Genomic DNA, 21,400 nt, shown 5'->3' on the forward strand with positions numbered 1-21,400 from the left:
TTATAAAAATCTACATATTTTAACTTTTAGTATAATGCTTTGGTATGTAAGATAGAAAAAATCTTGTAACAATAACCGAAAACATTATCTCTTTAAGAAATAGAATATTTCAGGTAAAACATATTTTAGCTCACGTTATTCACATAATGTTTCAATTCTGTGTTTAATTTTACTTATTTAGAATTGACTGAAGGCTCAATGCATTGATTTTATGATGCTACAAGGAAACATCATCTAGCAAAGTAAATTCATTTCTTTATGGCTAAAAGCATGCATTGATACTCTGACATTCTCTTATCATTAAAGAAAGCACATTTTGAACACAATAATCTGAATTTTTATTTCAAACTTCCAGTTATGTCCTCAAAGATTTCCTTTGGCGAATGACCTTCAATGTTCATCGTCTAGTGTTTTTCAAAAGTATTTTTGGAAAACAAAGATTATAACCCATACTGTTAGTAAACTCATAAAAATTTAATCAAATTATACAAGAGAATTATGGGTTTGGGGCTGGCAATTAAACAAAAATTAAGGAAGTTTGGAGAGTTTCTCATTATAAAATATGATTGTAATATAATACCTCCTAAGAAAATAATCTGAATTTAAAATAATGTTGTTTTAATTTTTGTTACTAAGCCATCGCATTGGGTTAGTAAATGTGTTGTTTCCACTTTCTCCCCCACTTATATAATGGCGAAAGTCACATTCTAAAAACACTCTTCCCATTTCTACACATGTGTCAGGGAACTCAGTACAATTGAAGATTGAAAAGAGAGAGAAATCAGCCATGATACCTTTAAAGAATCACAAATCTAAGAATTAATTTAAATCTTCATTATGTTGAGGAATTTGTGGAAAAATTGAGTTGTAAATTACTGAGGAGTTACTCAGGATGTTTGTAGCCTACTATTAATGTGCCAGATATGAGTGATTAAGTACAGGATGCTTCCAATGCAGGACATCTTGGAAAGTATAATTTCATTTAGGTAAGAAACTGTATAACTTAAAAATTATATCTATCAATGCCATTTAAAATTTGACATCAAACTTTCTCCAGCAACAAATTTGTGCTATATCTATACAAACAATTTGTTAAGCAGACATTAGTTTCTTAAATTGTTCAGGACAGTCTGTACCATCGGAATGAGCATTAACAGATGTTTTATCTCAACATTTCAGTAAGTTCCATCCTGGAAATTCTTTTTTAATAAGTACTTTAATTTCTTCATTTAATCATCCAATATACTTGTTTAGGAAAGCTGTCACATTTCTTTATCCACAGATATCTTGGTATCACACCCTCCTCCAAAAGCTTGCAGAGGGGAACCAGTCAAGTTGAAGTATTCTCTTAAAGATTTCAAAATTAAGAATTGTTTTAACAATCTACATTTCCTAAACTCTAGGTCTTTTCTTTGTAGCCGACACCATGATCCACATAAAGAGGAAACAGTTCAGGGTTAGCAGAAAACAGATTTAAACACATCTGGCAACAAGATACAGATATATGTGTAAATAAAGGTTAAAGGCAAATAAAAGCAAATGTAATAAATGCAAAGTGATTACTTTTCAAAACTCTGCATTGTGTTCAACCACAGAGTAAGTGAGACTCCGAGACCCATTAAGTAGCTATTCTTTCACCTCTTTCTTAGAGCTGATAACATGGAAAGTTTAAAGACCCTTCCTGGGGGAAAAATGTTTTCCAGCTGTCAAGATTCAAGCTTAGCTAATAGTAGAGCTAATTTTAAAAGGCATTGTTCTCTGATTAAGGTATTTGTTCAGAAATATGTCTTTTAATCCATTTAGATTTTTAATACTTGCTAAATTTATTTTCTAGAATACCATGGTAAACAATATTATCTAGTAGTATTAGATTTTGTATTAACTTTGGGGTAATAGGCTGTATTTTCTCTAGCATGTGAAATAAATGAGAATATGTTTCAACATTATTTCAATGCTATCTACTAAATTCTGTAATAGAAACATTGCCAAACTATATGAGAATACTACTTAGAATAAATATATTTATTTTGAATGTGCACTTACCCAGTCCAGCTCTTAAGGAAATTCTTTGTGAAATATTCTTAGGATGCAACTTTACTTTCTGAGATTCCGCAGAAGAGATTTACCCACAGGCAAGGTGGGAAAGAGTGAAAGCTTTGCAATGTGATCCTGCAATCAGGATGAGATTCAGTTAGCAGAGCTTGATGGTCCTAAAGCAGGAGGTGACACTCTGCTGGAGAGAGAGAGGTTGTTCTGAGTAGATTGTAAGTGTTGTCAGATTGTAAGTGATCAGCAGCAGAAGGGAAACATCAGAGCTTCCTGTTACATCACTCTGACCCCGCCTGCAGTTAGTGTTAGGTTACTTTCTTTCTCAAATAGCATACCCCAGGAAAGCAGCACTCCTTTCTTATTGTGAGACAAGAGCAAGAAGCAGCCTGAACAGGGAGAGATCATAGGCTGTGTGAATGCATTGTTACCAGTAAAAAGCTGGCTGGCTTTCACCTTGACTGAGTTCTGTTAGAACTTGCCAAACAAGCTACTTGTGATTTGAAGGAAATCTGAATATAGTATTCTGCTCAAAGAATCAAAGAGTTAGGCGTCTGTGTGTGTGTGTGTGTGCGTGTGTGTGTGTGTGTGTGTGTGTGTATGTGTTGAATTATAGCTTCCAAAGTATCCAGGAAAAAAATATCTAACAAATCTGTGTTCATAGCACAACACAGAAAAAAAGTTAACTGCATTCATCATAATTGGTTTTGTGATTCGGCTCTTATTAATTTGGAGCTCTGCTAATTGGGTGCTATTCCTCCATCAGTTCCTAAGTGCAGTTCCTAATCAGTTACTCAGATCAAGAAACTTTATCCTGCAGTTTTTAAATCTTTTATTTTTTCCTTTACCTTCTTCATAACATAAGAACATGAGTGTATGTGTTATAAATTCAACTTGTGTATGTGTGTGTATAGAGTATTTCTTTTATAATATATAATATATCAGTATTATATTTGTCAAAATAGCCTTTGGAATAATTCATAATTTTAAAATTACTGCACACATTTACAAATATTTGGTATAATTATGTTATTTATAATATAAAAATAATTTATACCACAATATTTGTAAATCAATACAATCTTAAAGAAAATTTAGATATGTTATAAACATAATATTATAAAATAATATAAATACAAAGCATACTTTATTTCTTAGACAAAATTTCATCTCAAAGCATAATTTTTCCTGAATATGTTTAATACATCATTGGATATGATCAGGGGAAAATGTTGTAAATTTGAAATGCTTTTGTCATTTTTATAATTTGGTAAATGTATGATATGAAACAATAATTATAACCCCTGTAACCTAAACAGCACTAAAAGTCACTTAATTTATCAGGGCATAAATTTTCTCATCTATAAACTAGAAGAGATAGCTTTTATCTCTAAAGCTTTGAATTGACAGATTTCATAACATTTAGAAATAGATAAGATATGGTGAGGATCATTCAATTCTTAGTAAATTGTTAGTGTAATTCCAGGATAAAATGAGGTGCCCATACACCTTGTAGGCAAACAAAGGAGGTAAAGGCAAAATAGATTCAGGAATATCATGTTTTTAAAGCAGGGTGCTCACGTTCATATTTTTATTGTCTGAATTAGTGGAAGAAAATGTGTGTACGCTCTTTGAGTTTAAGACAAGTAAGATCAATATTGATAAAAAATTACAGACATATAAAAATAAGATATACCTTAATCTCTGTAATTATGGTTAATAGAAAAGACTTGTGAGATCTTGAGTTACACTGGTGAACTGGTTCTGATACTGTCTGGTGTGATCTCGACAAAGCTTTTTAGGCTTGGTGTTCCCATCTTGAAATTCAGCGCAAAACAAATACTAGATTTAATATGAAAGTAATAATGGGTCATGTCTTCTCATCTTCCATGCTAAGTATAATATATGAATCCTATAAAGATATTAATATATAGTTTTTGAATTTAATTAAATCATTGAAAACTAAAACTTTTCCCAATATGTTTATAAAAGCATTAATATTTTTGTCTTTCCAAAGATTCCTTCCTTCCTTCCTCCCTCTTTCTTTCTTTCTCTCTCTCTTTTTCTTTCTCTTTCTTTCTTTCTTTCTTTCTTTCTTTCTTTCTTTCTTTCTTTCTTTCTTTCTTTCTTTCCTTCCTTCCTTCCTTCCTTCCTTCCTTCCTTCTTTCTTCTCTTTCTTCTCTTTCTTTCTTGATGGAGTTTTTGCTCTTATTGCACAGGCTGGAGTGCAATGATGCAATCTCAGCTCACTGCAACCTCCGCTCCCAGGGTTCAAGCAATTCTCCTGCCTCAGCCTCCCAAGTAGCTGGGATTACAGGCGCCCGCCACCACACCCAGCTAACTTTTTGTATTTTTTTGTAGAGACAGGGTTTCACCATGTTGGCCAGACTGGTCTCAAACTCCTGACCTCAGGTGATTCACCCACCTTAGCCTCCCAAAGTGCTGGGATTACAGACGTGAGCCACTGCATCCGGCTAGATTCATTGATTTCATTTGCCCAATACTAGTAAGGTCTACTGAAGGAAAAAATTCATATTTTGAGCTTATAACCTTAATCCAATGCTCTTTCTCTTCTACTCTATATCAAGTGCTATACTTTATGGGGTGTCTTAACGGAAGTTGTATTATTTATATTTAAGTTGATGGACATATGGGCCCATGGTTGTAGTCCATGAAGACTCCTTGATAAATTTTATTAATATCATCTCTAATTATTATTTAGACCTAACAGGAAAATTGCATCCTAGTAATCCTTAAGAGCTGCCATTTTATAAACTTCAGAAAAAATAAATGGAACAAGGACTTCCAGGAAAGCATTCAGGGTATTCTAAGTTATGAAGGAGCAAGTGATAAGATAGATCATAAAAACTTCTCTAATACCTACTGAAACATGAAGGCAAATGTTTGGAAAATTGTAGCAGAACTAAAAGAAAACATTTCAATAATCAATGAAGCCATTTTGAGCCAACATGGTATTATATGGATTTATGTATTATAATCTTTTTTCAGAAGACATTAAAACCACTTGCAATAATTTAATTAGTACTGACCAATTTGTATTTTGAGCTAGGTGATGTGCTAACTGTGTTTTAGTGAGATAAGTAAAAATAGAATGTTCCCTGCTATCTAGTCCTTTAATGAACAGATTGACTAGCACCTGAGAAGTCAAGGGCCAAATTCTGTGAAATTAGCAACTGATGCTGCTAACATAGAGTCTAGATGTAATGATCCAGAGCACTGCAATAAGGTTTTCTGTAGAAGTGAGGAATGGTGTATAAGTGTAGAAATATATACATATAATGATGGACAGTCACACATTTTCATTTTAGAATCCTACATGCAGTATTTGTGCTTTTATTTGCGCTCACACATAAGGCTCACAAGCACCATTTTCTTCCAATAGGGAGCGCTGGTTACCATGTGAAATGCACATTGACTCAAAATTAGGAGGAGGCTAACTCCAAGTTTCTGGGCTACTGTTTATATTGAATATGTTAGTTAAACCGGTCCAAAATGTGGTTTGGCAAATTTAGTTTTCTACTGACTGAGCTGACCACTTATTTTGAATTCGTATGGATACTGCTTTGGAGCATAGTTCTGCCACAAGAACAAACAAAATAAAACAGAGCACTTTTACAGGAAATACATTAAGGACAGACTTTCCCTAGTGAGACTGCAAGTATAAGTCAAAAGAAAGACTTTTTAAATAATTATTATGAAGTTTTAAAAGTTATTTTTTTATGTTAATAATTCTTCTGTGCTCTTGTCTGAAAGTAATTACTTATACTTGGTGATAATTTATGCAGTCAGCAATATTATATATAACCTGCCTTATGATAAATGCACCAATAATTTGAGGAGAAACACATAAACTTTACATCAGAAGCCTATGTGTTTACAAGCTTTGCATTAAAAAACTACTTCTAGCAAGGAAATAAGTTGACCCGACCTTTTATTATTTTACTTAGCAGTTGCTGTTAGCATTTTTCAAGCTGCTTTTCAAAACAAAAATAAATTGCATTTAGTAAAAGAATCTGGATACAATGTCTGGGACATGAGAGTGAATATGCTATTATCTATTACTAAAACCAAAGGGCTGTTTTTCACTTTAATTGTGCACATAGCTATCATTTTAAAGAAGATTACAATATTCTTTTAAAAATAGGTACTATGAATGAGAATTTGGAAGATGCAGAAAACTACGTTTGAAATGAACAGTATATATATCAGGTCAGATATGCAGAAATGTATACCAGGTTAATATACAGATAAATAAAACTATTTTATAGCCTATATGTAGAGTTTCTTTTAGTATTTAATAATGTATTTTCTCAAGAAAGTCAAGTAACATGAAAAATAATTGGCAAAACATTTGCCTATTTTAAAAATTCTTATACCCTGATGGATTTAGATCTTCCGGGGAACTTAGTATTTTCTTACAGGTATTTATGAGTGTTGGAGGGGTGGCTATTGCTAGAATAAAGTGCTAGTACAGGCTAGTGAGTTATGTCATGGACTAATTCAATGGATTTTTAAATACAACAAAATTATAAATGCTTACTTAAATGGGAGTATACAATGAACTTTCTGAGGGGAAATACCTTCAATAGGGTAATCATATGTCCTCATTTTCTGGGGCAGTCCCCATTCATAATTTCAGGCTCAAAAGTGCTCTAGTTTGAAGAAAAAATATTATACGGTATATGGTGAACCTAGCCATACTTATCAATAGAGCAATGACAAGTAGCACATAAATACTAAGATTGTGTGAGTAATTTATTTGGGAAACCCAAATCTTCTTTCCCAGAAGAGTTTAAAATAGTTCTTACTATTTCTAGGATGGTTTTAGTTGGCATCAAAAAAGATGCCCTTTTTAATTCTGGATATGCATTTCACGTGGATTTATTCCTAAATGCCTCTTATTTGCTAAATATCAATCTTGACTGTGAAAATAAAAGGTTTATTTATATTTGTATTCAGGCATTTTGACTTAAGTAGTATTTGATTAAATGACCAATCCCTATATTTTACATAAATAATTTAATCATTAAGTTCTAAAGATGACAAATAGTATTCATATCTTTCCAGTATTAACAAACTATTTTCTTCAGCTATTATCATATTTATGTAACATATAAAAACATTAACAACTTATGTTTTTGTTTATTTTCTTTAAAAGCTTATTCTTATTTAATATCAGTCAATAATGTACAGTGAGACTTTAAATATTAACGACTCTGGAACTGTATGTAATGCATATATTGAAATATATGCTGGATTTGCCTAGGAACCCTTAACACCTTTGAGAAAGTGTCACATCTTTCCTTTTAGAGTTTTGCGGAATCTATAGTGTCATCCTGCCATCTAGTGTTAGACATTCTCAAATTACAAAAAGTTCTGTGACCAGAATAAAAATGAAATTCTATTGCTTTTTCTGTAATGAAAAAAATCTCAACAACTAGGGAAGATTTCTAAGAAAACATCCTAATGTACTTGATAAATATAGTTACAAGGGGTGGGTACTTAATGTAGACTATACAAATTAAAGCCCATATAGTCGATGGAGAATATGTATTTCATCAAATTTTAAGTGCAGAGGAAAACAATGATGTAATAGGCATTAAATCACAATGTAATTTTAAAATTATAAAATAAGATGTCATACCTTCTTTCATCTTTCTATGTAGTTATCACTCCATCTGTTTTCATGATTCAAAGCTAGAGATGGCTAGGCCAAAGAAGACTAACTCCTACGTATCTGATCAGGAATACAAATCAAATCACTGAAAACTAACAACAGAGTGATAAATGTCTCTCATGTCTGATAAACAAGGCTCTCGCTATGTTAAAGCATGGAAAGCATTTGTTCTACCACTATCTGTTGGAAACAAAATCAATCATTAATTCACTATGATCCTGCTCTGGCTTAATGACTCCCACCCCGCCAACATTGCCATAGCCAGTACCAACTTGCATTTGCCACCTGGGGGCATGGGAACTGGCCCACCTAGTATGATGTAGCCCCTGCTAACACCAATGCATACTATTCTGAAGCCTAAGGGTTGTCTCACTACTGCTACTGCCATTGCCCATGCCACACATGATTCCCAGGAGACTAAAAGCCCACCCACTTGCCTTGCCCAATATTATCTCTGCCAGTACCTGAGCAAGTTGCTGGAAAGCCCCCAAATTAGCCTGTTTGCACCTGCTAACATTGATGTCCATGTATGCTAACCAGAGACCCAAGGACAGGAACACTTGGCCCACCACTGCATCCACTGGGTCCTGAGGACTGGCCCAAGTAGAGTCCCTGTTCCCAGCAAAATCTCACTACAGCCTGCAATAACAACTGCAGCCTAAGCCACTGAGGAAATCACAAACACCACTGATGTTATTTGTAGCTGAAGATATTACACAGAGACTACATTCTCAAAATCAAAGCTGAAGTGTCCTATCCAACCAATACCATAGATGTGTCTTCAGGAAAAAGTCTTCCCCTCTGAAAGCCAGTTCAATGGACAAAAATAGAGAACCCGGAAATATATTTACATATTAAACTACCATCTGGTTTTCAACCAAGGCACCAAGCACCTACATTTGGAGTGGACAACCAATTCAGTAAATAGTACCAGTATCCAGAAAACTGGATAACCATATGCAGAAGAATGAAACTAGACCCCTATCTCACATCATATACAAAAGTCAACTCAAAATGGATTAGAGACCAAAATATAAGTCTCAAAACTGTAAAACTACTAGAAAAAAATATAGGAGACACATTGATCTAGTTAAAGATTTTATGTCTAAGAAGGCACAGGTAATAAAACAAAAATAAACAAATGATACTACACTAAATAAAAAAAACTTCTGTATAGCAAAGGAAACAATCACCAGAATAAAGAAATCACCTGTTGAATGGGAGAAAATATTTGCTACCTTTTCATCTGACAAGAGAATAATAAAACAACTCAATAGCAAAAATAATAATTCAATTAACAAGTAGGTAAAGAACTTGTTGGCAAGTAGGCAAATGAATAGACATTTTCAATAGATGACATACAAATAGTCAACAGATATATTTTTTAAATTCTTATTATCACTAATCATCAGGGAAATGAAAATCAAAACCACAATGGGATATCATCTTACTCCAGTTAGAATGGTAATTATGAAAAAGACAAAACACAATAGATGTCGGTGAGAATGTGGAGGAGAAAAAAGCTTATATATTGTTGGTGGCAATGTAAATTAGCATAGCCATGAGAAAAAACAGTATGGACATTTTCAAAAAACTTAAAAACAGAACTACCATATGATCCAGCAATCCCACAGTATTCACAGGAAAGGAAATTAGTATATCAAAGAGATACCTGCACCCTATGTTTATTGCAGCACAATTCATAATAGCCAAGATATTTAATCATCATAAGTGTCCATCAATGGGTGACTAGATAAAGAAAGTTTGTTTTACCTACACAATGGAATACTACTTGGCCATAAAAAGAATGAAATCTTGTCACTTGTAGCAACATGAATGGAACCAGAAATCATTATGTTAAGTAAAATAAGCCAGGCACAAAAAGTCAAATATTGCCTGTTCTCTCTCATATGTGAAAGGTTAAAAATTTGATTTTCTGGTGATAGAGACTAGAATGATAGTTACCAGAATCTGGGAAGGGAAGGTGGGAGATTAAAAAAAACAAAGGGTTGGGTAAGGATTACAAACATACACTTAAATAGAAGGAATAGGTTCCAGTGTTCAAGGGCAAAGTAGAGTAACGAGAGTTAAGAACAATGTGTCATATCTTTTTAAATGGCTACAAGAGGGGACTTGAAATGTTGCCAACATAGGAAAACGGTAACTACTCAGGTGGTAGATACTTTAAATACCCTGACTTGATTGTTACACATTCTGTGCATGTAACAGAAGACCACATGTACCCCATAAAATGTGGGACTATTATATATCAATATTTTAACTACGTGGGAGAGGCATCAAAACAGAGTCTACTAAGAGGCTGTTGCAGGTAGACAAAACTTGCTCAGGTGCTATACTTGGATTGCTCCTGGAGCTTGGAGACCAGTGAGCAAGAAGAGAGACACAAGTGCGTACATGAGGACACAGAATGTAGGGCCATGTTGATTGGGGTAAAGAATTCGTATTTTACTCCATGTGCGAGGGGTCATATAATACAAAGCATGTTTTAGGAACATGCTGGTGGGTCTGGATGAGGTTTGGGTAAGGAGAAAAATACAAAAACTTTTTAAAGAAATTTTTTATGACTTTCTACAAAGTATTACTTGAAGTTAATATCCTCAGTTTTAATCATAGTCCCTTATATATGATACTCTTAAAATTCATTTCTCATGGCATTTTTAGATTCAGAAAATAAAAATGCTATAATTAAAATACTCTCTTTTTGGATTAATTGTAAGGAAGCATAAAAATGAATTTGATTTTGGATTATGTCAACTATTCTACAGTCATATGTCACTAAATAATCAGGATACATTTTGAGAAATGGGTTGTTAGGGGAATTCATCATTGTGTGAACCTCATAGTGTGTACTTACACAAACCTAGATGGTATAGCCTACTACACACCTAGGCTATATGGGGCAGCCTATTGCTTCTAGGCTACAAACCTGTACAGGATGTTGCTGTACTGAATACTGAATACTGAATAGGGCACTTATCACAAATGAAGCTTGCAGGACTAGAAGCTGTTCTGAGTGAGTGGAGAGTGAATGTGAAGGCCTAGGACATTGCTCCATACTACTGTAGACTTTATGAACAGTGTTCTCTCAGGCAACAATAAATTTGTAAAATATATATATATTTTGAAACAATAAGCTAACCTTAGCTTATTGTATGTCTTTTACTCAATGTACTTTTTAATTTATAAAAAATTGAATTTGATTTTAAAAGTTTTAATTTAAATTTTTTGAACTCTTTTGTAATAACACTTAGCTTAACACAACTTAGCAAAACACAAACTTAGCAAAACACAAACACGTACAGCTATACAAAATATTTTTTCTCCATAAGCTTTTTTCTGTTTTTAAAATTTATTTGTTTTTACTTTTTAAAGTTTTTGTTAAGAATGGAGACATTAACACATGCATTAGTCTAGGCCTACACAGGGTCAGGATCATCAGTATCACTTTCTTCTGTCTCCACATCCTGTCCTACTGGAAGGTCTTCAGGGGCAATAATATACATGGAGCTGTCATCTCTGATGATACACAATTCCTTCTTCCGAACTGTCCTTCTTCTGAACAGCCTGAGGATTTTTTACCCTTAACTTATTTTTTAATAAGTAGAAGGAAGACACTCTAAAATAATAATAAGCTGGGATTTAGTGACTTACCCCTATAATCCTAGCACTTTGGAAGACTGAGGCAGGAGGATTGCTTGAGGCCTGGAGTTCGAGGCAATAGTGGGACTCTGTCTCTACAAAAAAAATTTTAAAAATTGATGGTGCACATCTGTAGTCCCAGTTACTCGGAAGGCTGAAGTGGGAGGATTGCTTGAGTCCAGGAGTTCGAGGTTGCCATGAGTCATGATTGTACCACTGCACTACAGCCTGGGAAACAGAGCAAGACTCTGTCTCAAAACAACTCCAAATTGAATAAGTAAAATTGAAATACAGTAACAGTAAAATGTATAGTATAGTAAATATATAAACCCATAATTTTATTACCATTATCAAGTATTGTGTACTGCACAAAATTGTGTGCACTATTCCTTTATGCGACTGGCAGCACAGTAGGTTTAATCAGCTTCACCACAAACACGGGAGTAATCTGTCATGCTATGACATTACAACAGCTAGGAAATCATTAGGGGATAGGAATTTTTTAGCTCCATTATAAACTTATGGGCCCACTGTCATATGTGTGGTTCATTACTGACTGAAATGCAGCTCATGACAATATTTTCAAGTATTTAATATCTAGTAACACTGATAGGTTTCTGCTTCATTTTAGGGAAAGTTGGGACAGGAAAGTAGCACTGTTGAAAACCAGGATTGCTTCCAAAAATATGCTATACTTTTTAGATATTTTCTTTATTTAATTCTGTGGAGATTTTATTTCCACTTTTTAGGTAAGGGGATGGAATCTTAGTAGTTAACTGGAAATTGGTAGAACGAAACTTGACACTCTAGGTGTTGCATTATTGAATGTGTCTTCCTTCTTTACAGCATGTTAGCACCAATTTTTCATTATTTGAAAAATATCTAATTTGGTAAACTATTTCACATATTTTGGAAGATACTTATATAAACTATATGCCAAATTATATGGGTTATTGGGTCTTCAGTTAGATAATTCCACATTGAGAAAAAGAAAATAGTGAACATTAGCAAAATAGAAAAACATAATAGTTTTCAGCAAGTTCACATTAAAACATTAACAACTTACTTAGTCATTTTTCTATTTTTAATTCTGATGTCTATTCAGATCATACATTTCCACTATTATTTACATAGGAATAATGATGTAGGTTCTGAATATTTGGGAGGATGACACAAGCAATAGTGATGATCATTTTAAAAACTTTTAAAACTTCTTAGAAACATAAGACATATGCAAATATTTTAAGATGAGTTTTATATAAATTTGTAAATAAAAAGAACAATTTACTGATTTTTGCCCTTTTAAAATCCATGTTAGAAAAATTTTCATATTAAAAATCTGTTAGCACTTCTTAGACAATTATGTCAAAAACAAACTATTAAAAAAATTAAAAGTTATCTAATTCATATTTTTACCTGTCCCTTAATTGATCTTGTTAAAAGTACAGCTACATCATATTTATGTTCATTTCTCATATACAGGATAACCTTCGTAGACAAAACTTACCTCAAATTTTCCTACTTTGACTTGTAATTGCCTAGCTTATTTGAATAACTGTTATTATAGCTCAGAGACTGTATTCTAAACCATTGAAATATTAAATAGTAAATTGTATATACCAAATGGTACCATTTTATTGAATCTTTACAGTGTAGTACTGTACTAAGCCCTCTTGTATGTATGATCTCATTTACCCTCACAATCATTTTACAGACAAAGCAAGAGGATTAATGATATGAAGTCCTATTGAATTCAAATCTAAGTTGTTTTGAATCCAAACCCTGTGTTCTTTATCATTATATTTGATTTGGCATTAGACTTTTCTCCAACTATAGTCTTTAAATAGTCTTCCTGTGCATCTACCAGTTTATTAACAACCAGTGGAGATGAGAGAAACTGTGGAATGCAGTGGTTTTAAATATTTTCTCCCTAATTAAATGATTGTGTGTGTGTGTGTAGCTTGTGAAGAAGGAAAATAGTTAATAAAGACTATGTAAAGAGATAAATAAGAAATTTCCTAACATATACAGTCATTAGCTTTAGAATTTTAAATACTTTCTCATTGAACAGTGGCAGATATTTTCAATAAAAAAATGGTAATTGTTTATTTCGTTCTCTCTGGAGTAACAATTTCTTGGCAAGATGGATCATTTAGGTAGCTCACAGCTGTTCACATCTTGAAACTCTGGAAATTTCCCTAGAGTGATTTACAAATTTTGTGGAACATTCTGTTGAGAGTGGGGAATATGTTTTTTAAAAAAGACTGTTGGAAAGTCAAAGTTCTTGCTTTCTGATTCCAAAAACTGACTAACAAGAAGGAAGTAGCAGTTTCCTCTGGCTTCTAATTTGAGAGCACCTGCAGCTTAGAAAAAGAGTTCAATAAATTAGAATTATGCCCCTTGTGCAAATACAGATTAAATATGGATTAAGTCCCTAAAGACATTCAAGTTCATAATTGAGTTGGCTGATTTTATCTTATAATGAAAAAGAATAGCAAATCATCAGTAACGTTGACAGGAATGAGTTGATTTTGGCTACAATTAGGATTTGTCTAAAACTTATTAGAATAAATTGTTGATTGACATAAAACATTTTGGTACTAGAAAAATCTAATTCTAGTTAATTATTCTTAATTAAATTTGGCTTACTTTTTTAGATTAATTAAGAGACTAAATGGTCTAAAAATTATGTCAAAACTTCTCATGAGCTTGAAACGCCTTGATGAGTTAGTATAAATCAGATCCACATATATTATTTTCCCTACAATATATATAATATTGAGAAAGAAAAAGTTAATGGATTCAGAAAATGTTTTTTGATTATAAAACCCATTATTAAGGCATTCAGGAAATCCCGCAGTATGTGGGACCTCCTGTAAAGTAATTACTTGGAAGCTTCTCATAAAATCTTTTGATGTTTGGGAATTAATCAGGCACTGAAAAAGGAAATTGTAGGTATAGTCAGTTTGAAGATGTCAAGCTCCATCAGCATAGGCTATTTTTGAAGAATATAGAAGACTACTGTATATAACAACCTTATGCTAGGGGGGTTATGGATATTGCTAACTGTAGAATCTGGCCAATGTTGATTTTTGTTTTTCAGTCACAGAACATTGCTCCGTTCTTTTTGGCTTAACATATGTCGGTATCAGATACTTTTAAATAGAGGCCATTGCCATAAAAATCTTAAAATTACCCAAACCAAAAAACTTGTTTATACAGCCAGTCTAGTCCAAAACATTCATTCTAAATATAAGTAAATATGGGGCCAGAGAAATTAGATGGTCAAAAAAATTCATCCACTAGGTTAGTATTGGTACTAGAAACAGTATCTCTTAGTTTATATTCTAAAACTTTTTCCCAAAGCCTCTTTCCCATCTTTCAGCAAAGCACTACACACACACAATTGAAAAATCAGTTAGTACAGACAGACTTCAAGCAAGTAAATAGCCATTTGTTCTCCCTCAGACTTCTACATCCAACTGTCTTGTGGCTTCCTTCCATTACTGTCATTGAAATGTACAATTCCTTTTTATTTCTATTTCTTTGTATGTGACTTATCCCTCCACAGTCTCCTGTCCCAAGGACTTTTATCTTCATTGCTAGTATTTGAAATTTCATGTGTGTGCAGAGGGGGTATGTTAGGTGGTTACCCTTTGTTGGGTACAACACACAATTTCAGTGAAGGGAATCTCCGTTATTCTTTTTCTGTAAGATGTCTCTCCCCTCTATTTATCTCTGCTATTTTCCAGATCCTTTTGACACTTCAAGGTAGGGCACCTGAACTAATTGTGAAAATTTACCTTTTCTATCTTCTTTTTCATTCTTATGACTTCTTCTTTCCATAGCTTAGAGATTTTTTTTAACTTTATCTTCCATTTTTTTTTATTTTAAAAAACGTTTATTTCATTTTAATTACGAAGAGTTTCTTATAATCTAGTGTTATCATTGGCTTATTTCTTTGTGAATACTAATTATAGAAGTTACAATAAATAGGAAAAAATTTAGCTCCATTTATGTACTTCAATAACATATTTGAATTTTCAATATAGGATTTTTTTATCTAAAAGTCTTAAAAATCATCTTTTGTGGGATTTACTGTTGGGCACATTAGGGTTCCTGTTCTATTGTGGCTAGTACATTTTCCCTAGTGTACAGAAATGCTATTGATTTTGATACAGGAGTGCTGGGAAGGGAAGAGCATGGTCCCTTTAAATGATACCGAACGGGAGACAGTGCTGGGTTGAGCAAGGCCGGTCCCTGGCTAGGGCTTCACCCTCTGACTTGTGCCCATGAACCTAGGTGAGGACAGGCACTCCTGCCTTTGCTCCCAAATGTTGCATTTTCCAAAACCACTCTGGCCCACCACGCCCCCATCCTAGGCCTATAAAAACTGAGACCCTAGCAGGCAGATACACAAGCTTCTGGACGTTCAGAGGAGGGGATCGGGGAAGAAGACACAAGCAGCTGGACATCGACAGGACATCAGGCGAGCATGCCGGTGGAAGAGCACATGACAGACACTGGCAGGACAGCAGGCCATTGACTGGAGGAATGATGTGGAGTTTGGCAGTTTGGCGAGATCAGGAGGAGAAGAGCACGGGCTGCTAAGCAGCCAGACCCCTGGTCCATCTCCGTCTGGCTCCCACATCTGCTGAGAACTACTTCTACTCAATAAAACCTCGGACTCATTCTCCAAGCCCGCGCGTGATCTGATTCTTCCGGTATACCAAGGCAAGAAACCTTGGAATACAGAAATCCTTCCGTCCTTGTGATAAGTAAGGAGGGCTATGAGCTGGTTAACACAAGCCTACAGACGGCAAAACTAAAAGAGCAGAACTAAAAGAGCATCTTGTAACACACGCCCACTGGGGCTTCAGGAGCTCTGAACATCCACCCCTAGTCACTGCCGTGGGGTTGGAGCCCCATGGCCTGCTTGTCTGTATGCTCTCATAGAGGTTTGCGCAGCCGGGCACTGAAGAAGCAAGCCCCTCACCCGTCACATGCCCCTATCCGGACAAGGGTACTTTTCCTGTTTCAATTTCGTATGTTGAACTTTCATATAGCAATCTTGCTAAACTCCAGTATTATTTATTTCTAATTGTTATGCTTCAGATTATCTTGAATTTTCAATTATGATAAGCATATTATATAACTAAAATACAATGTAATATTTATATCTAATTTCTGTTCCTTGCGTTTTTGCGTTAGTTACAAATTAAGATTGCTTGAATATGTTGTATAGCACAGATAGTGGACTTTAGTGGAAATGTTCTTAAAATTTTAACACTTAGCATCATGTTATTGCATGTTTTTAGTTGCTATCCATCCTCATATTATCATGTCTCTTTTTTAGTTTGCTAAAAGTTTTAATCATGAAACAAGCATTAACTTTCATTAAATGATTTGTCTTTCTCTATTGATAATAATAATTTAGCTTATATATGTTAGTATTTTTATTAAACAATAATTAAATTTGAAATATTTTACATTTACTAAAAATTATTAGTATTACTAGTTTTTCCTTTTGTCTTAGATTCCAATATGACTTGGTTATTGATCCTGTCTTTTTAAAAATTCTGATATTTTATTTATCATGGATGTTTGCTGTAATTTTAATTTTTTAAACATGTTGCATTACCATATTATTTATCTTGGTTACTGAGATTTTTTAATGTTCCCTTAAATGTTGTGCCTGAAGAGATTACCTCATTTGCCTTACTCTAGTCCCAGCCCTGCTAGTCAGATTACAAGTTTCAGATAGTGTTTACACCAGAAAGATATTTAGGAGTGGACTTGTGAATCAACGTTGTTCAATCAGACAGTCATATTTCTCTAAACATGATGTTAGCTTCAAGGGTGACCTAAGACATTTGGGTCAATGAGCGTGAAGCCAGGACTTTAACTCAATTATTTGAGGTAGGGTAATCCACAGTTTTTTAGAAGACTTTACCCTGAAAAGATGTGCACCTTAAATTCTGAAAGTCATATTGAAACCTTGTGCAACTAGAAAACAAAAGCAAAATATACTGGGCAGCAGAATCATGAGCCAAAGATAGCCTGAGTTTTATTGGCCTAATATGCTACCCTGAATCTATCTATACTCAAGTCAAATTCCTCTGGTCTTTTCAGTTGTGTGATTCAAATATATCTGTTTTATTTCAAACTGATTGGGCTAGAAATTTTATAATCTATGGCTAAATTGATGAGGAAATTATATTCATTGTCCTAATGCTACATTTTATTATAAGATTAAAGTCTCTGTCTCTCTCTCTCTCTCTCTCTCTCTCTCTTCCTGGTACAATAAATTACCATGCACCTACTATCTAAATCTTTCTTATATTTATAAGTACTCTGAGTAATTCTAACCAAGAAACTAGCTATGTGGTTGAAAGTAGTTCAGAAACTGGACCTGCAGGACCAACAAAAGCAAGGTTTTCTGTTCTACCTAGCAAAATGTGGGGAAAGTGATTAAAGTACATCCCAGCCAAAGTCCCTGAGAAAACACTTAAAGTCAGAAGTTGGAAACACTAAATAAAAATGCTAATTTGCTAAAAAACAGATAAGAGGAGGAGCAGCTGATGGAAGAATCAACAAAAGACCTAAATAGTTAGCTAGTTTAGTGTCATTGTCTTTTTTCTTCCGGTATAGAGATGGGCTAGGCCAAATACAATAGTCAGGATAAGAAGTTATGTAATGTATAGTTATATAACATATTTTTAAATATACATGTCTATATTTGTACAATTATATATGAAACGAGCGATGAAAATACATATGTAGCAGAGTAAATTTAAAATGTATAGATTGTTAGGACATAGTGTACTAATTTGTTTGACAAATAAATTATAATATATGGATGAGTACTTGTAATTAAAAGGCAACTATTAACAATTCCAATTAAAGGAAATAAAAGCAGAGTGTGGGAACAATTTTTTTTTATCTTAAGATTCTGTACCTTTATGATAACTAATGAGCATTGAATTCTTTTTTATGTACTAAAATCGTTGCGAGTCCAACAGCCAAGTTTCATTATTCAGAATAATATATTTTACTTCTTATAATGTAAAAAATATAATCATTTGAGTGGTTTTCAGCATGATCTGTTAATTTTGAATACACAGAATGAACAAAGCAGGTAAATATATGTATATGCTGAATAATATAATTCCATATACAATTCACAGTTAGATGCATTTGATTGTGGAAAACAAAGGAAGACAATACCATAAAGGTCTTATTTCAAAACATGGTAAAAATAACGTTCACATGCATTAAACATTTCAAGCCGTCTCAGTACATGTCTTTCTTGAGTAAGTAGTGAACCAATGGACCAGTGGTTATTGTTGGAGAAAACAATTACGCAACTCACAAATGCGCTATTTATACAATCTTAGTGACTATCTACCACTTCACCCAAGCAGACTTTCCCACTTATTTGAAGCTATTGCTATCTATAAATAAACGGCAACAGGAAATGTTTCACAAGGGCCTTTGATTTCCAAAACTCTCAAATTCCACAGCAAAGACTCACTTTAAGGCAATTATTTATGTACTGAACATTTGAATCAAGATGTAATATTTTCCTTAAGTGAAAATGTAATATTTCCTTACTATTTTGTAATGATAAAATTTGTATACCACAGTAGAAAAGGATTTGTAATTATATGTTAGTACTTTTGATATTCCATATTGAAACACAGTAAGTCTGTAGCTGGCATCAGCTGTACCCTGACTTCACATGAATGGCCTGGAGGGGATCATATTTTTAAACAGGAAATCAGTGTGAATTAGCTGAGTAATTAACATTCAGTGTACAGTGAGCATTCTTAACTAAATCAAAGTAGTCATGAAAGAAAGTACTGTAGGTAAACCCAAAAATATACATCAAAATTAAATGGTGAGGTTGAAGGTTGTAGTTAAGTACCAACTAGTGTGAGTTCTGGGAGCATTTTGAAAGGGTGGAGGAATGTACTAAATTTCTGAGGAATTAATACTGATGGGAAGGATTCAGTAAAGAGTAAAAATGGGGACATTGTGGTTTATATCTGTAATCCAGCACTTTGGGAGGCTGGGGCTGGAAGATTGCTTGAGCCCAGGTGTTCAAGACAAGCCTGGGTAACATGGGGAAACTCATCTCTACAAAAATTACATAAATTAGCTGGTGTGGTGGCCTGCACCTGTAGTCCCAGCTAGGTGGGAGGTTTCAGTGACCCGTGATTGCACCACTGCACTCCAGCCTGGGTGACAGAGTGGGACCCTGTCTAAGAAAACATAATAAAACAAAAGGGGAAAAAAAAAAAAAAAGTAAAGAAAAAAGCCTAGGTATTGGGTGAATTTTTCTGAAAAAAAAAAAAAAGCATAAGGATTTGGAGACTGTTTAGATGTGGTATATGAGGGAAAACAAGAAATCTAAACTGAGTTCAAAATTTCAATCCTGAAGAACAGGCAGAATTATACTATCATTGTTAGTGAGAAGTCATGAATCTATACTAGATAAATGAAGTGGTTGTTTCTAAATCAGTTCCGATTCAAATGTCAAATTTGAGGTGAACACTACAGAAAATGACATGTCTTGGAGGTTGTTGAGGTTGTTGAGATACCAGACTGCACATGGCTCAGCAATAAATGAAAGATGTAGGTCTGGATATAGTGAATTAACTCCAGTGAAATATTAAATCCCCAAGAGTGACTAGCACATGAATTTTCTAGTAAACTCTTCCTTGCTGATAATTTTCTCTTCAACAGAAATAACCTACTTTTTTAAAGCATGAATTGTTAGTTGCATTGTGTGCAAATCCTAATGATAACGGAATAGATTTCAGAAGGTTTAAATATTTTTGTTATTTTTAGCAAGAGAAAATATTGGGAAGCATAGTATTAGGAAGTACATATAAATAATTCCCTTTCGATTGCCATAAAACTTATTGTTTCCATAAAGTTTCTCCTTATCATGAGTTGTATTTGATACACAATTATTCAATCATCTTGACTGATAGAATGGGCTACGGTCAAACAAAAAGAAAGTGAAACCAATCCAAATCAGGCAGGCACATGATGCAGAGTTGACTGTTCAAAGACAATTTAGCTCAATATTGATGGAAATACTGGTTAGTACAAAAGGAGAAAATCTATGTCTAAGGAGGGAAGCACATAATAGAATTTTGTTATTACCAGTCTTTTCAAATACACAATTGAATAATCTTTATCAGAAGCAGGTGTTTGTCACCATTTTATATGTGAAACTCAAGAAGTTCTTGATTTTTTGAGAGCTATATTCCTTAATCTGCTTACAGACTATAAAGGAGATAATCATTTACATGATCGTATCCTCAAACAAATGGTCACCAAATGGAAACAAAGGACTGATTTGATGTAGCCAGTAGTATGATAATCTGTAGTAAAATGCAAATACAGAAGGATCCAGAGAATAAGTAATTTCCCAGTAGCCAGTTGATAAATTACAGACATAGAATAAGCAATTTAACAAGATTAGAAAAGCAGCTCTGATACAAATGTGTTGATAACAAGTACAATAAGCATAGAAAATTTAATGAACATATTAATTAAAAGCATTTTAGTAGAAGAAAAAATAGAAAATCATAGCAAAACATTTCGTATAAAATATTTAGTAGAATTAATGTTATATTGCTATAACGAATTCACATATTTTTAACAAAAACTTCTTCATATGCTATTTTCACTCTCTGCTTCTTTCTTTTTCTTTTGGTTTTAATTAGGCCTCCTTTTGATATTCTTTGGATGAAACCTATAAGAGGAAGAGGAATAAGTTAATGTGTGATAAAATAACACAATGAAACATTTTATCTAAAATCCTCTCAAAGTATCTTTCAATATTTAAATCCAAAAGATGTTATTGATTTAAAAGCCTTTAATTTGTCCATGTATTCGTGTAGAACAATCTATTTTTAAGGAAGTTACTTTGCATATATGAGTTAGTAAAAATGGATAAGCATGCCGTTCATTTTTATTATT

General features: G+C 33.5%; 2 protein-coding genes across 3 annotated transcripts in view; both read right to left on the reverse strand.

Moving 5' to 3' along the window:
- The window catches only part of CALCRL (calcitonin receptor like receptor), a 100,897-nt gene extending 98,439 nt beyond the window's left edge, over positions 1–2,458 (reverse strand). Inside the window, exon 1 of one of the 2 annotated variants that reach the window (XM_003907710.4) lies at positions 2,044–2,458. The gene's annotated coding sequence lies outside the window, so the exon portion shown is untranslated. The remainder of the gene's footprint in view (positions 1–2,043) is intronic. The other variant, XM_017946704.3, reaches the window with a different exon arrangement.
- A 15,973-nt stretch (positions 2,459–18,431) lies between these two features.
- Positions 18,432–21,400, reverse strand: part of TFPI (tissue factor pathway inhibitor) — a 101,089-nt gene continuing 98,120 nt past the window's right edge. Inside the window, exon 8 of the mRNA XM_017946705.2 lies at positions 18,432–21,173. Within this exon, the coding sequence (XP_017802194.1) occupies positions 21,067–21,173 (107 nt within the window). The 3' untranslated portion in view covers positions 18,432–21,066. The remainder of the gene's footprint in view (positions 21,174–21,400) is intronic.

Source organism: Papio anubis, chromosome 10 (assembly GCF_008728515.1).
Source record: "Papio anubis isolate 15944 chromosome 10, Panubis1.0, whole genome shotgun sequence".
Classification (NCBI taxonomy): domain Eukaryota; kingdom Metazoa; phylum Chordata; class Mammalia; order Primates; family Cercopithecidae; genus Papio; species Papio anubis.